The sequence below is a fragment of the Euwallacea fornicatus genome, chromosome 25, assembly GCF_040115645.1.
Source record: "Euwallacea fornicatus isolate EFF26 chromosome 25, ASM4011564v1, whole genome shotgun sequence".
NCBI lineage: Eukaryota > Metazoa > Arthropoda > Insecta > Coleoptera > Curculionidae > Euwallacea > Euwallacea fornicatus.
In genome coordinates, this window is record NC_089565.1 from 2,253,898 (window position 1) to 2,267,746 (window position 13,849).

Here is a 13,849-nt window from a genome sequence, read left to right on the forward strand (position 1 = left end):
TTTGCTGCTACAGGGCGCCAAAGTTCTCATATTAACGTCGTTTTTTTGAGATAATTGCTAAACGATTTAATTCATTTGTACTAATTTTGGAACAACGCCACTGTATAAATCGGTGTTTTGACGTGGGCTGGGTCTTTTTTTAATGCATGGAAACATTAAAAATGGAGCGCGGTTCATTAATAAAAGTTTGTATTTTCGTTGCCCCTGTATCAACGACTTTAATGCTTTCTTTGCCACAACTCGACATTATTTTGAAACTTTTTTGTCCCTTCTAAAACTTTTGCCAGAAATACAGTCTTTCCACAAAAAAATAATTCAAAATACCTTGCAATTTATGATTGTTGTGAAACCAGTGTTAAAGAAATTGTTCTTTGGTTTTCATACGAAACAATAAAATAAATATTCTATTATCCATCTATATCTTCTGGTATGCCAATAATGTTTACTATGGTCGTCGTTGCCCGGAGTTGAGTTTATTGTAAATTGAATACTCTTTGGTATTTTAAAATTGGACATTATTCTATTGCCGAGAGGGTTCACATGCTTCCAGTATATGAATTCTGTTAGAGAAATGGACGTATGGTGACCCAAAAAATCTCTGTACGGTTAGTCATTACACAAACTTATGGCGTTTTAGAGGCAACATAAATAGTTCATTATCAAAATATATAATAATCTAAAACAAGGAACATTTCTTGGTCCATTAACAATGATAATCAAGAAATTTGCCAAAGAAATTCCAATTTTAGACGCACTTTTCTTAATATTGGACATGTGCTCGCACAAAAAAGTCTCCGTACGATTCAGGGCGCAATAAACTTTTTTTGCTGCAAAGGAACGCCGATAAGTAGAAATTCCTATGCGGTTAGCTTCGCGATAATATGTATCGGTTCCTAAAAACGTGTCAAAGAGTACTTCATGAACTCAAAAAATTGCAAAATTGATTTTTTAACATTAAATTATATTGAGGGCCATTAAACGGCTAAAGTAGCAAACATGGTACGATAAAAACAAGACCAAGAACTGCACGCCCAAGACCTGAAACCACATGAGGAGCGACATATCGCGCGTCACATTAAGAAAAATCCAAAAGTAGCCGCCACGCAAATCAGTAAAAGTTAAAAAAAGACTTAAACCTTAACTGCAGTAACGAAACGGTGCGAAATGTTCCAAGACGCACAATGGTAATGAAGCCAGATCCATAGTGTTGAAAGGCAACTTAGGGAGATGGGTAGTTTTAATCTCATTAATGTTAATCAAAATTGCCAAAAATTGAGAAAAAAAAAATGGTGCTGTCCCTGTTTATTAGTAGAACATCTATGGAAGTAAAAGCTGCCAGAGAAACCTTTCAGAATGTTCTTCGAGAGATAGAATTACGTTTACATATTTATTGCAAATATCGAAATAGTTGCTTGCATAAGTGATATTAACAAAAATTTATAATTCTGGACAAGTTGGTGAAGGAATGGGTTCCCCACAGGGCTGCCACCCGATGCTTATTGGCAAAACTCATTGAATCACAATAACTTGCAGCTCTCGAGAACCTAGTGAGCGACACAAACATGCACAAAGCATGCTAGAAAAAGATGTTTTATTCGAATAACAGAAAATTAAACAATAAGGGTGTTTTATTTAACTTGTGTTATTAATTAATTATTGGCGGTGGTTGTTTATTTGTCGTGTATTATTCATTGGGCGATTCGGCCAAGCTGTGACGATGACGCGACCACCTATGCAGCTGGCGATGTGTAATCCCTGAGCACTTGGCACTTTTGGTAAAATTATTCTATTTGCAAGCGGTGTAAATTAAAGACGTGAAGCAAAGATCTGGCGTTTTATTTCGCCCAAGTTGTAACACTTGTTTGGGAAAAATCCTATTAAATAACGAACAAATGAAAAATAATCATATATATTAATAACCGGATTTATTTTTAATTTATGAGAGGAAAAATATACTTTTTTGCCACTTTTAAAACTTGGAACACTGATCGTTTGGGAGCGCCTGGAGCAATTGCTCTGTAAAATGTCTCAAATCTATTCTCTTAATGCTCGCCATGACCCTACGCCACCCGCTTTACAAATGTGTTTTGGTTATATAATTTAATTGGTTTCCTCCAAAGGTCTCATATTAATAAAAATTACGAAACGAATTTGATGAAGGGGAAGATGCTTCTGCAGTACCGCGTCACGATGCTTGTGGCTCTTGTTCCCATGAGAATTAAATTTATAAGCTCACATACTACTCTATCGTTCACCGACCACCGAAACAAAATGTTAAAGTTGATAGTGGCTTTCTATATACACATGTATATTAATTATAAATAAGACGTATTTAATACCGTATTAAATTCTATATTAGCATCGTTATTAAAAAACTTCAGACTTAATTTTCGACCACGGTCCTTTTGCGACAGAAAATGCATTTTTTTATTCCATTGGAGTCTGCACACTGCAGGAAATAGTTGTCTTGAATTCGCAACTTTTCTCTCATTTTATTAGATTTGGAAACATCGCATGTATCATTTCTAAGACCGATCGATCAGCTGTACCTTTACAAAGAGCAGGTCGTACCAATATCACTTCGTAGATGATTCACTCGAATGTTAACGCGTCGACGAGCAAGATTTTCGTAATGTGCGCTGTATTAATGACCGAGATAATTAGGTTTTCTTTTGTTTTTAAAAACTCGTGAGGTACGTCGTATATCTATCATTTAGTGAGTGAAAGTGGGCGGCGTTTAACTGTAATTTTGAGAGTGAAAGGGAATATTGCTGACGTGGTTATGATTCACGCTTTTGGTGCTCAGGGGTGAGTTCTAATTGTTGTTTTTCGTAGTTCACAATTAAGTTTTGTCAGGTCAATGAAAACAACATAATTAGAATTTTAGTTGAAAATCGAAATTATTTGCAATTTTGGCTGTTTTGAAAGGTACTTAATACCATCTTTGGATGCCATCTAAATGTGATATTGCAATTTGAGCTGCTTCGAAGATTTTTAAAAGTTTTTTCACAAATTAATACTGTTTGTTTTGTGATTTAAGTCTCAACTATGTATGCCTCTGATTCAAGTCTAAATTAATTTTAAAAAAAAACTAACGGTGGAGAAGATTTTTTTGATCAGAAATTAAGATTGACTTTTTTGCAGGGATTATGTAATTTTGATTTTTTTCAACGCTTTGATTATTTAAAACGTAATCACAATGCAATGGCCAAAATACAACGTTTTTAAAACACATTTATTTGTTTATTCAGGAAAACGGTCAAAATTTTTTATATTTGTTATAAGAATTAATCTAGATAAGTAGTTATTGAGAATTAAAACTTTTTTCAAATTTTCGCTCTGACTAACCAACAATGATGTATTACAGGTACTGCATCGTATCGTAAATCATTTTTTTATTGAGAAACTGTGTGCTTGATGTCAATTTTACAAGTAAACAAATTTTTTAAAATAAAGTCATCTTGTGACAGAGAAAACATAAGTTATTCGTAAAAAGAATAACAAAAAATACAACATTTTATTTATTAATTAAGCATTAAAAAAGAGTTCCCACTCTCGTCAAAATACGCCAATTTATGTAATAACTCCTAGAATTAGTGAAAATTGACAAATGCTTTTAGCAGTTATTTTGAAAAAACGATATTAATTTAAGGACTTTGGTGCTCTTTGACAGCAAAACGAAGCAACATTGGATGTAGGTAAGTTTGCCTAGGACACCTTATTTTGTTCAGGAACTTTTGGTGAAGGGTTATAGTCATTTCAAGAACACGTTGAATACAAAATTCTTTCAAACTAATTGTTGTTTATACATGGTAGCTCAAAAGCAAGTTAGCGCAACTCTCATACTCTTCAAATTAAAAAATTTATAAGTACCTATTTTTGTGATCTTGTTTTCGTAATAGTAATTTATCAGGAAAGATCATAGTTTTATTCAATTATATGGTTTAAAATTAAACCAATTCGAGTAAAAAATATAATAATTTTCACTTTCTACATTACTTTCAAAAAATACGCCAAGTCAAAATCAAAAATTTTCAAACCGCTTTGAACATTAACAGTTAATAACAGACAATTTTCAAGTGGATACTGGGTTGACGAAAACCAGGATTAATACTAAATAGTACGTTTAGACGTGCAGCGCAAAATGCATTAACAATTCATTCAAAATTATAAAAAAATATTCAATGAAAGTTCCCATTTAGAAACTTAAATTTGATTGACCCGTTATATTTTTTTAATCTCCCTATATAAACGAAAATTAGCCTAGCAAATGCGCAACTAAAAATGAAAATTCAAAGATCCATGCATTTGTCCGAGAAAGCAATGTCTGGAAATGAAATGATTCCAACCTCCAAAGCGATACGCAGCCGATTAAATTGGGACAAACGTACAAATTTTGCCGTTTTTGAAGATTAGATGACCTTTTAAAGGTAAAAAGAAATACCTTTACGAAATATTCCGAGAAATAAACAAAATTTGCTGAAATATTTTTTTTCTGTCTTATTTAAACAAGGATATATTTCGTTGCTTGTCTGTGATAATATCAATTTTTACCACATGTGGACATCACCATGAATGTACACAACTATCCCTCGTCAAATATTTTAGGTACGAAATAAGCTAATTATTTCGCACGTTGCTTTGATGACGCAGAACAGACGGTGAATTTAGGCATTCGTATCGGTATAGCCGTACCGGCTATCTCAAGCGTGTGCATATAATTTTTTGTTATTTTTTTAACGAAATTTTCAAGAAACGTTTACAATCTTAAATTATCTGATCCACTAACTGGGCAATGATATCTGTCTTGTGATGAAACAGAAAATGACTTCCAATTTGTACGTTTTAAATTGGACACCGTACATTTTTTTTTTAATATTTAGATTCTACACGTCGATCCGAATTCAATAAAATATACATATCGACAAATGTATAAGGCGTTCAAACAAAAATTTGAAAGTGGGAGGCGCTTCCAGCTAAACGAAAGGTGGCATTAAGTTCGCCATGACAGCAATAAGCTTCAAATTGTAAACATACTGAAAATTTCGATTCAAAAAATATTTAGCAAAAATGTTACTCCAATTTAACAGACTTCGTATATCTTACTGTATGCGACATCCCAACGGTAAGCAGCTAATCTGAATATGCCTAGATATATATTATAAGATGGTATTAGCGAAGTGAAGAAATAAGCATGACTATACTGACCTTGCCTCGGAGTGCTGCTTCCGATATTTTGCATATAGACTGGTTGTCGCAACTGCGCCAGCGCAGTAACAACGGTGGGATGGGGAAAGGGAGCAAACCGCGGATTGTGATAGGGAAAGGTCGAACTGACAGGCGAATCGAACATGGAAACGGGACTATTGGAACGTCCTTCCGAGGTCAATCCAGCTGACCTGTGGAACCTAGACATCCTATTCACTACGTGTGGAGTTGTGTGAGTCCGCACTCCCACATTTCCCCCATAAGGAGTGATCGGAAACACATGTGTGGTACCCCTCAGTGTTGATACTGCAGCCCATCGCGAGTCAAAAGAGAAGCACATGTCTTGCACTCTAGACGAAGTGTCACCTAAAATAAATAGAGAGCGATTCCTGATATGTTCCAAGCATTTTACCTAATATACCTCTATGTAATGTATACAAGTGATGCACGGCAGCCAAAGCAGCACCGACCGGATGAGGATTGATTCTAAATAAATTGAAGTCGTGGCCCCTCTTGTCGGCAGTGAGCAATAATAGTCCACATGGACCAAATTGCAACCATACTATTGCTTCAGTATGTGCCACAAAGTGGGCCACTATAGATTCTGCGTGAAGAGAACCGTCAGCATTCTGAGTTGCCAAGCTCTAACAAAGAAAAAATTGGATTATGAATATGCGACAAAATAATGGTCTTATTAACATATGCTTACTTCAAGATCAAGGATTGTAACAATGCCCTTCTGTGCTACATCACCTGAACCGCCCGCTTGGGGGCTATTGGGTGACGTTCCCAATTTACCAGTTTGATTACCAGTGAGACTTGATGCAACTGCGTCTCCTAATTCTCGCAATCCTCTGCCCAAAGATTTTGCAGCGTGCAGCACTGTTGCTGTGTAACTCTAATTCCAAAGATGCAGAGTTAAGAAACTGCATGAATTACAGCTTGGGTGTATTAATCTATTGTTTTGCGTATTGTAATGTAAGAATTTCTACACAATAAAGAGCATTTAGTTGTTTGTTTTATTTACCTAAGTATTGAAAAACTTAAGCGTTAAAACAATTGCGTGTACTACAGGAATGTTACATGTTGGAATGTATTTAAATGTTAGAGAAGATAGTAATCGCAATACAAAAACATAAAATCTGCGATTAACGTCTAATTTCAATCTTTCCTAATTTTAATAAAACGCGGAACTAGTGTCAAAGAAACAACCATTTTCTCGAAACAAAGTTTAAATTCTATTCCTTTAGTTAATGAAGTAATCAATTTCCTTTCCGAACTCCCTAACAACTAACATCTTCCTCAGTAAAACGTAACGTTACCTGGATGCACGAAGGAAGTCAAATATTTTAAAACGCTCTTCGTTTTCGTTAACAACGCATTACATGTATATTTCCACATTGGCCGAGAACTAAACTTAACAAATAGCGGACTTGGCTAACGCAATGTTCTCTCAATAACCCCCCAAATGGCAAATTAAAATAAATACATACCTGCACCCCTTCACCCTCGTTACCGCCACTGCTTCTCCTGGAAGCGATTAATTTCTTCTCAGCAAAGGCGAGCCATCGCGGCCCTAAAGCCACGGGATTTGCCTGTATCCCTGGGCTCAAATAGCACGTGGTAACGCTAAGTTTATCTTCCAGTGTAAACGCGTCAAATACAGCAAGTTTTTCTGAGAACGTTGCGACCACTGATCGACGGTTGGCAACAACGTCCAGAATTGGAGTTTTGAATTTTATTTGTTTGACCTAAGATTCCAAATAATTAGCGTGAAAGTTGAAAAGAGTTGAATTTATCGGACCTGCTCGCCACTTTTAAGGGAATAAAAATTCAAGCTGAAGGCTGAAGATGATCCATGCATTCCTACATCCACCAAGGCCATCAAGGGTCGCTTTGAATCAAACTGGTCTCTTTTTTTTGAAGCTACTTCGTAAGGAGCAGGTAAAATCCTCAATACTTTCACAGCGCCGTGACGCCACGAAAATAACTCTACTGCTTCGCCATTGGCTGGCACCGCCCATACCTTTCCATAAAAAGACGACTATTAGATACCTGTTACCGTTAAGTATGTATAATATTATTTTTTAATACGACTTATTACAGTAAACTTTATTAAATAAATAAAACTAACTTGAATTCCTGTAGTGTAGCCTAATACAAGAATCAAGCTAGAGGGCAACGAGGTGTCATTATTTACAGCAAAGCCGCCCTCGTCGGAGTTTAGGTTCTCAAACCTAACCCACTGGATCTGATCTTTGGAATCAAAAGTATCACTGCAAGCAGTTGGTACCACTTCATTTATGAAACCTGCCATCAAATGTTGATTGCAAAATTTAACATTTCCACCAATTTTGAATAAGCTATTACCTGCAACACTATCCAGAATTGTGGTATCAGTGACTGGTTGCGGTGTTACCACATTCTGCATTGTAGCAGTCAACTCTGGTCGAGATTGATTTGGTGAGTCTGCAGACATGCTATGTCAGACAAATCTGAAAAGGTTCATTTCACATACATATTATACTGCGTGACATAGAAAAGGGAACACCCCGTAAAAATGGTTTTATTTCAATCATTTTTCATGTGCGTGTTTGTATATGGGAACATGAAGAACGATTAAAATTTCAGTCATATTTATTAATGTATTTACGAGTTAGGAATTTTTTTTAACCATAAAAATTGCAATAAAATATCAACAATACCACTGCAAAATATCATTTATTGGTGTATATTGTGCTGAAAAAGGGCTTTTAGATTGATAAAATATATCTGAACGCAGAATGGAGCGAAGTTTTCATTCATTGAGCGAGTTTGAGAAAGGTCGAACGGTGGGTCTCCGCGAGACTGGTCGGTCATTTAGGGAAATCGCCAATAGAGTGAACCGTAGTGTAAACACTATAGTGAGGTATTGTCAGGCATTGGTTCAAGAAGACCAAACAGGCAGAAGGAGCTATCGGACGATCTCGACGAACTACAGAACGCCAAAATCGCCGCCTTCGAGTTATGGCCCTAAAAGATGGGTTCGTCTCGTCGAGGACACGCTGGCAGACCGGTGGTTTAGTGAGGATGGAAGGACCGTTGAAATTCGGACCATTCATTGTCGGATAAGAAGTTTAGGAGTGATTTCTTACCGTCCCTATCTTGTGTTACCCTTGACTTTAAATCATCGTCAAAATCGACTGCAGTGGTACAAAGAATGAACACATTGCAATCTTAAATGGAATAATATCATGTTTAGTAACGAATATAGATTCTGTTTGGATATGCATGATGGTCGGGCAAGAGTAAGAAAAAGACAGGGTGAAAGAGGGGACCTTCAGTTTAAAACATAGACATATTCGTCATCCTGTTGGGGCAATGGTTTGGGATACTATTGCATGTGGTAGCAGATCACCTTTACTTTTCATTAGAGGCAGTATAACAGCCCAACGATACATCCAAGAAGTCCTGGAACCTCATATCGTGTCTTATATTGAAACTCTTGTTAATCCAGTTTCTCAGCAAAACAATGCACGGCATGCATGTGGCTAGAATGACTATGGACCTCTTTCAACAAAGTGCAATCAATTTGCTACCTTGACCGCCTCGATCTCCAGACCTCTCACCGATGTATGAGATGTTGTAGGTACAAGGTTGCATGATTTACCCCATACCCCACAAACCCTGGCGGCGCTATGTCAGGCTGTCCAGTTAATCTGGAATGCGGTTCTCCAAGAGGACATCAATAACCTCATTAGATCCATGTCTAGACGTGCACAGGAATGTATGAGACACCGAGGGGGATCGACGATTTTTTCTTTTTTAGTTTTTAGCAATTAAATGTATTTAGTTTTTTATTGAAGTGTTTGTTTTAGCATAAGAGATGTGCGTGCCAAAAATGACTTCGATAAAACCATTTTTACGGGGTGTTTACTTTTCTATGTCACTCAGTACATTTGTTCGTTTATAATATGTATATATAATTCATTGAAGAAGTTCAATGAGCTAAGAAAAGTTTATGTTTAATTGCAACACAATAAGTCATAAATATCTCACAATGATAGCTTTTACACATGCACTAAATACATACTCGTACAGGAATACAATTAAAGATAAAGAAAGAAAATCCCAATACCGATTTGAACACAGTAGTGGAACAATAATTTTCTGAAAATGGACATTATAAAGAAATTTTGGATAGTGCCTTTTTTGAAAAAAAAAAAATTCCTGTGTATTGCCTGTCTCTTTTTTTCGGTATTATTTTAGAGAAAAGAAAGAAACTGCGCATCCATCTTTTGTCAACCCAACAAGGTCGCTTTAATTCTCCAATATCAGATTTCTATATATGTATATACAGGGTTATTCACGCTATACGGCAGGGAATATTGTGGCCAAAATACGAGGCTTTCGAAAAGTTTTCCCTTTAGACTATATGAGGGTTATTATATTTTTTAAGTACATCGAAATAATTTTTAATATTTACGTAAATACATTATTCATTGCTCATTTTAACATTTGGAATTTTTTTATCATTTTCATAATAGCAGCCAGAGGATTTAGTATAAATTTTGTAGTTAATTATTAAATTATTTAAAAAAAAACGGATAGAAATTCCTTTCAACATAATTACTGAGTAAATTAATGAAGGCCTCCCTAGACTTCAGCAAGGAGATAAGCGAAAGTTGCTCAAAAATAACAAAAGTTTATTTAATTATGACCTGCTTAGGCACTGGGATTTGGCATTAAAAAGTAAACACTGGCTTCTTATAAAGAAGTTATTTAAAGAGGATTTTTAGTTAATTGGCGGAAAGTGGAAATTTTTTGTCGTGCAAAAAGTATAACACTCTATTCCCATGTTTAAGCATCGTCCTTTCGGGACAATACATAATCTCCATTATACGTGCGTCCAATAGCAGAGGGCGTTACAAATTCTATTAATTAGTTTCGCTATTTTTGTAATTAAATGAGAAAGAGAGTTGGTCAAATTGAGGCAAAGCTGTGCTTTTTAAGATCGCATAATTTGTTAAGAGATTTAAAAAATTCGGATTACTTCTGAAGAGAAAAAACTATTTATTTTTTTAAGGTCCATTATTTTTAAGAACTAAAAACACTTTCTTCAGGCACCCTTTTTATCATCTCTCTGAAAACAATTTAATTTATTAGATTTGACTACACACTTCAACTTTATTTTTTCAAATCAGGACCTACATTTTTCCCATTTTTAAATAGTTTTTGATTTAATGAAATTTATGACTAAATACGGTGCATTTTCTGCGAAAAATAGGTTGAATCTGAAATGTTTAAAATTTGCGCTGAAGTAGATACAACTAATATGAAGAAAGGAACAAAATTACAAAATGTACTGTTGGATTTGTTTAACTACAAAACTAGAATCTAAATAGTAATGAATAAATAATAATTTCGGTATGGATTGACTCATATTGTGTACGCACCAAGCTGATTCAGGTGTATATAAAAAGGGAAATATTTCTTGTAATCTTTCACGATGCTCGTACGGCAGTAGTGATTCTGCTGTTTGTAGGTAAAGTCGGTTACTGCATTCTTGTTTTGTTAATTCCAATTTCCACTAAATATACTAATAATTTCCAACAGGTACATTTTTAACTAACAAATTAACAGAATGACAAGTTGTCATTCTGTTAATTACAATTGATTATTATATACAGGGATCGTCATATACAGCGTGGCCCATTTGCTTTGGGGCAAGTCTGTAAAAAGTTTATTGATTGTGCCATTTAGCACGGACCTTTTTGAATTATGGAGCTTGATAAACTGCGCACTTTCATCAAAAATGGCCGGGTTGACATGAAATTCAAGGCCTACTGTGACAGTTTCTAGGAGCGAAATTTTAATAAATCATATTAGCGACTTTTTTAGAAAAAATCTGTGCGCGCTACTTGATTGGTCACCCCTCAAAACACACTTGTACAAAATTTTAATGAGATATTTTGAGTAATAACGATTTTGTAAAAGAATTATTAGTGCGCACTCAGTAGTTATTTATTTTCAAAAATTCATAGTGGGCTATGGAGAGCAAGTGAAGTGTTCAACTGTCAAACAAACGCAACAAATCATCAACAACGCATCAGCAACGATATTAGAACTCATTTGTACTTAATACAAATTAAATCATTAATCTTTGTAATTATGGATAATTTAAGTGTAAGAGAAAAAACAGAAATTGTTCGTCTTCTTCGCGACAACGTGTGCTCGGCGGCAGAAGCTGCGGCAGAATGCAGAAATCAACAGAGTCAGACATCCAGATAGAACCAGTAAGTCGAAGTAACGAGACAAAATGGACGTCGTGAACTTTTTCTTCAAATAACAACCGAATTTTGCAATATTTTAACGACAATCCCCGAAATAGTGTTAGAATGGCTTGTTTGGACCGTAATATACCCAGAGAAAGTATAAGATGTAAGTAAGTATCCAGTGCGCATTTTGAATTCTTTTACAAAATCGTTATTACTTAAAATTCTTCGATCAAATTTTGTACAGGCCCGTTTTGAGGCAGGAGGGGAGGTCAACTTTTATCAATAATTTTTCTATCAAAAAGCGTTTCAAGTAAAAGTTAGAAGACTAATTTATCATCACTTTTTGATAATTTTGGACCTTTGTTTTCTTACCCCATCCAGTCCAGGGAAGCTCAACTTTTGCTCGTCAAATGTGACCTATTTCCAACTTTTTTTATGGAGTCTACACTTATTTTCGCACAGAGGCACAGCAAATTTTTGTTGGGGTTAGAGAAGAAAAATTTCGAGAAAGTAATTATTTATCTTATTTTATTCAAAAAATTAAATTCAGTCAGAAAAGCATGACCAACCCTGTATACATAGAGCATTAAATTAAGGAAATGGATCACAAAATACAAGAAATATTTGAAGAAATTACGACTGGCTTCGACTCACGCTTTGAAACCAAATCTCATTTTTTTTGCTTCACTTCTCCAATTCTGCTACTTTAATTTGTAGCTATGCTTAGCTTCATTTTCTATCAGGTAATAATCAATGAAACAATGATAAACCAAGCTTGTGTGCAAATTTTCATTTTGTAGTTTTATTACTTCATATTCATTCCACTACTTCTCCGTAAATGCCAAAAAATTTCAACCTTACGTTTGATGAAGGCACAAAACAAAATTTTGAATGTCAAAGTTTAATTATTACTTAATTAAGTTGTAATAAGCAGAGTTAAAAACAATTTCGCTCCCGACAGCACGTTTGCATTAAACCACGAACAAAATGAGGAGCACTTATCTTTGGAAATTTAAATTTAATATTCATTTTATGATGTGTAGGTGTGACTTAATTTAAAATACTAAACTATTTTTACTTGAATGTTTGAAGGCTTCATTTACGAAAACGCTTTGATTTCGTAGTTTAAAATGTCCCTAATTTCCTAGAAAAAAAAATAAAATACCATATTCTCTATCTTTTTTTGTATTTATTTAAGAGGTACATACATATAATTCTCAGCGCGTAAAAACAGAATTTATACATAGTGATTCCAAAAAACCTGATAGATAAGGAAACATTTTTATTACTTTTATTAAGCGTTAAAGATTAAATGTTTAACAAAGATACTCACTATTAACAAAACTTCACTGTACAAAGAATGATGCTTAATAAAAATACTTAAAATTCTCCCATTTTCATAAAACATTTTCTTCGATTCAATGTAGAAAACACTAATTAACCAAATTAAATTTATCTTTCATCTATGATTTACCATAAGGTTTGATGATATCAGCTTTGGAATTTACGAAAACGGGAATTTTTGTATAGCTTTTATTTTAAATAAATGTTCAACATGACGTTACCGAACTTCAAGACACTTATGTATCCGTGTTTCAAAGGGCTTTTCACATCAGCGAAGTGTGTCGTCTAGAATATTGGCACAAGCGTTTATAATTCCCAAAAACATATTCTCACGTGTCGCTGAGATACCCTCACAAAAATAAATCCGGTGAAGTAAGATCTGGAGATATAACAGACCAATTGACCGAACCAGATTTGTCTATCTATCGACCGTTAAAGTTACGATTAAGAAATTCCCGTGCCACCGCAGAATAGTGGGGCGGAAAACCGTCATGTTTAAATCACATGTTCTAACACAGTTCTACGTTTAAGTTCTGAAGTAATATGGGCAGTTTATTTTCAAAAAATATGCTGGTACATTTCACCATTCACATTGCTTTGAATTATGTGGAGGCTGATAAGTTTATAGCCAATGATTTCACATTATGTGTTGACAGTCCCAGGACGCTGGTGCTCAACTTGTGGAAACCAATGCAGATTTTCAACACTTCAATAATGCATGTTGCGTCTATTGATTGTACTGTGGTTGGTAAACGACGATTCGTCAAAGAATAATACGCAACAGGAAAAATTTGGATCTCATTCCATCTGTCGGGATGCCCGCTCACGAAAGTCTATATGATAATGAAAATTTTCCTCGTGGCGATCTCCGTATAAAAAAATATGATAAGGATGATATTTATACATCTTCAACATTCTCCACACACTCGTGTGAGAAATTCTTGATAATTCTAATATTTCTCTTGTGCTAACTTGGGGATTAACAGCCACAACATCTAGGACTGCAATTTAATTGTTTTCAACACACGCAATAACTGGGA

At 34.8% G+C, this 13,849-nt stretch overlaps 1 protein-coding gene across 2 annotated transcripts in view; it reads right to left on the reverse strand.

The window, feature by feature from the left end:
• The window catches only part of LOC136346911 (breast carcinoma-amplified sequence 3 homolog), a 51,015-nt gene that overhangs the window by 17,452 nt on the left and 19,714 nt on the right, over positions 1-13,849 (reverse strand). For both annotated transcript variants that reach the window (XM_066296456.1, XM_066296455.1), the window contains exons 2-8: positions 7,579-7,703; positions 7,343-7,518; positions 7,013-7,234; positions 6,702-6,959; positions 5,918-6,106; positions 5,630-5,852; positions 5,209-5,574 (exon numbers count right to left, since the gene is read on the reverse strand). In XM_066296456.1, the coding sequence (XP_066152553.1) occupies positions 5,209-5,574; positions 5,630-5,852; positions 5,918-6,106; positions 6,702-6,959; positions 7,013-7,234; positions 7,343-7,518; positions 7,579-7,687 (1,543 nt within the window). In that variant the 5' untranslated portion in view covers positions 7,688-7,703. The remainder of the gene's footprint in view (positions 1-5,208; positions 5,575-5,629; positions 5,853-5,917; positions 6,107-6,701; positions 6,960-7,012; positions 7,235-7,342; positions 7,519-7,578; positions 7,704-13,849) is intronic.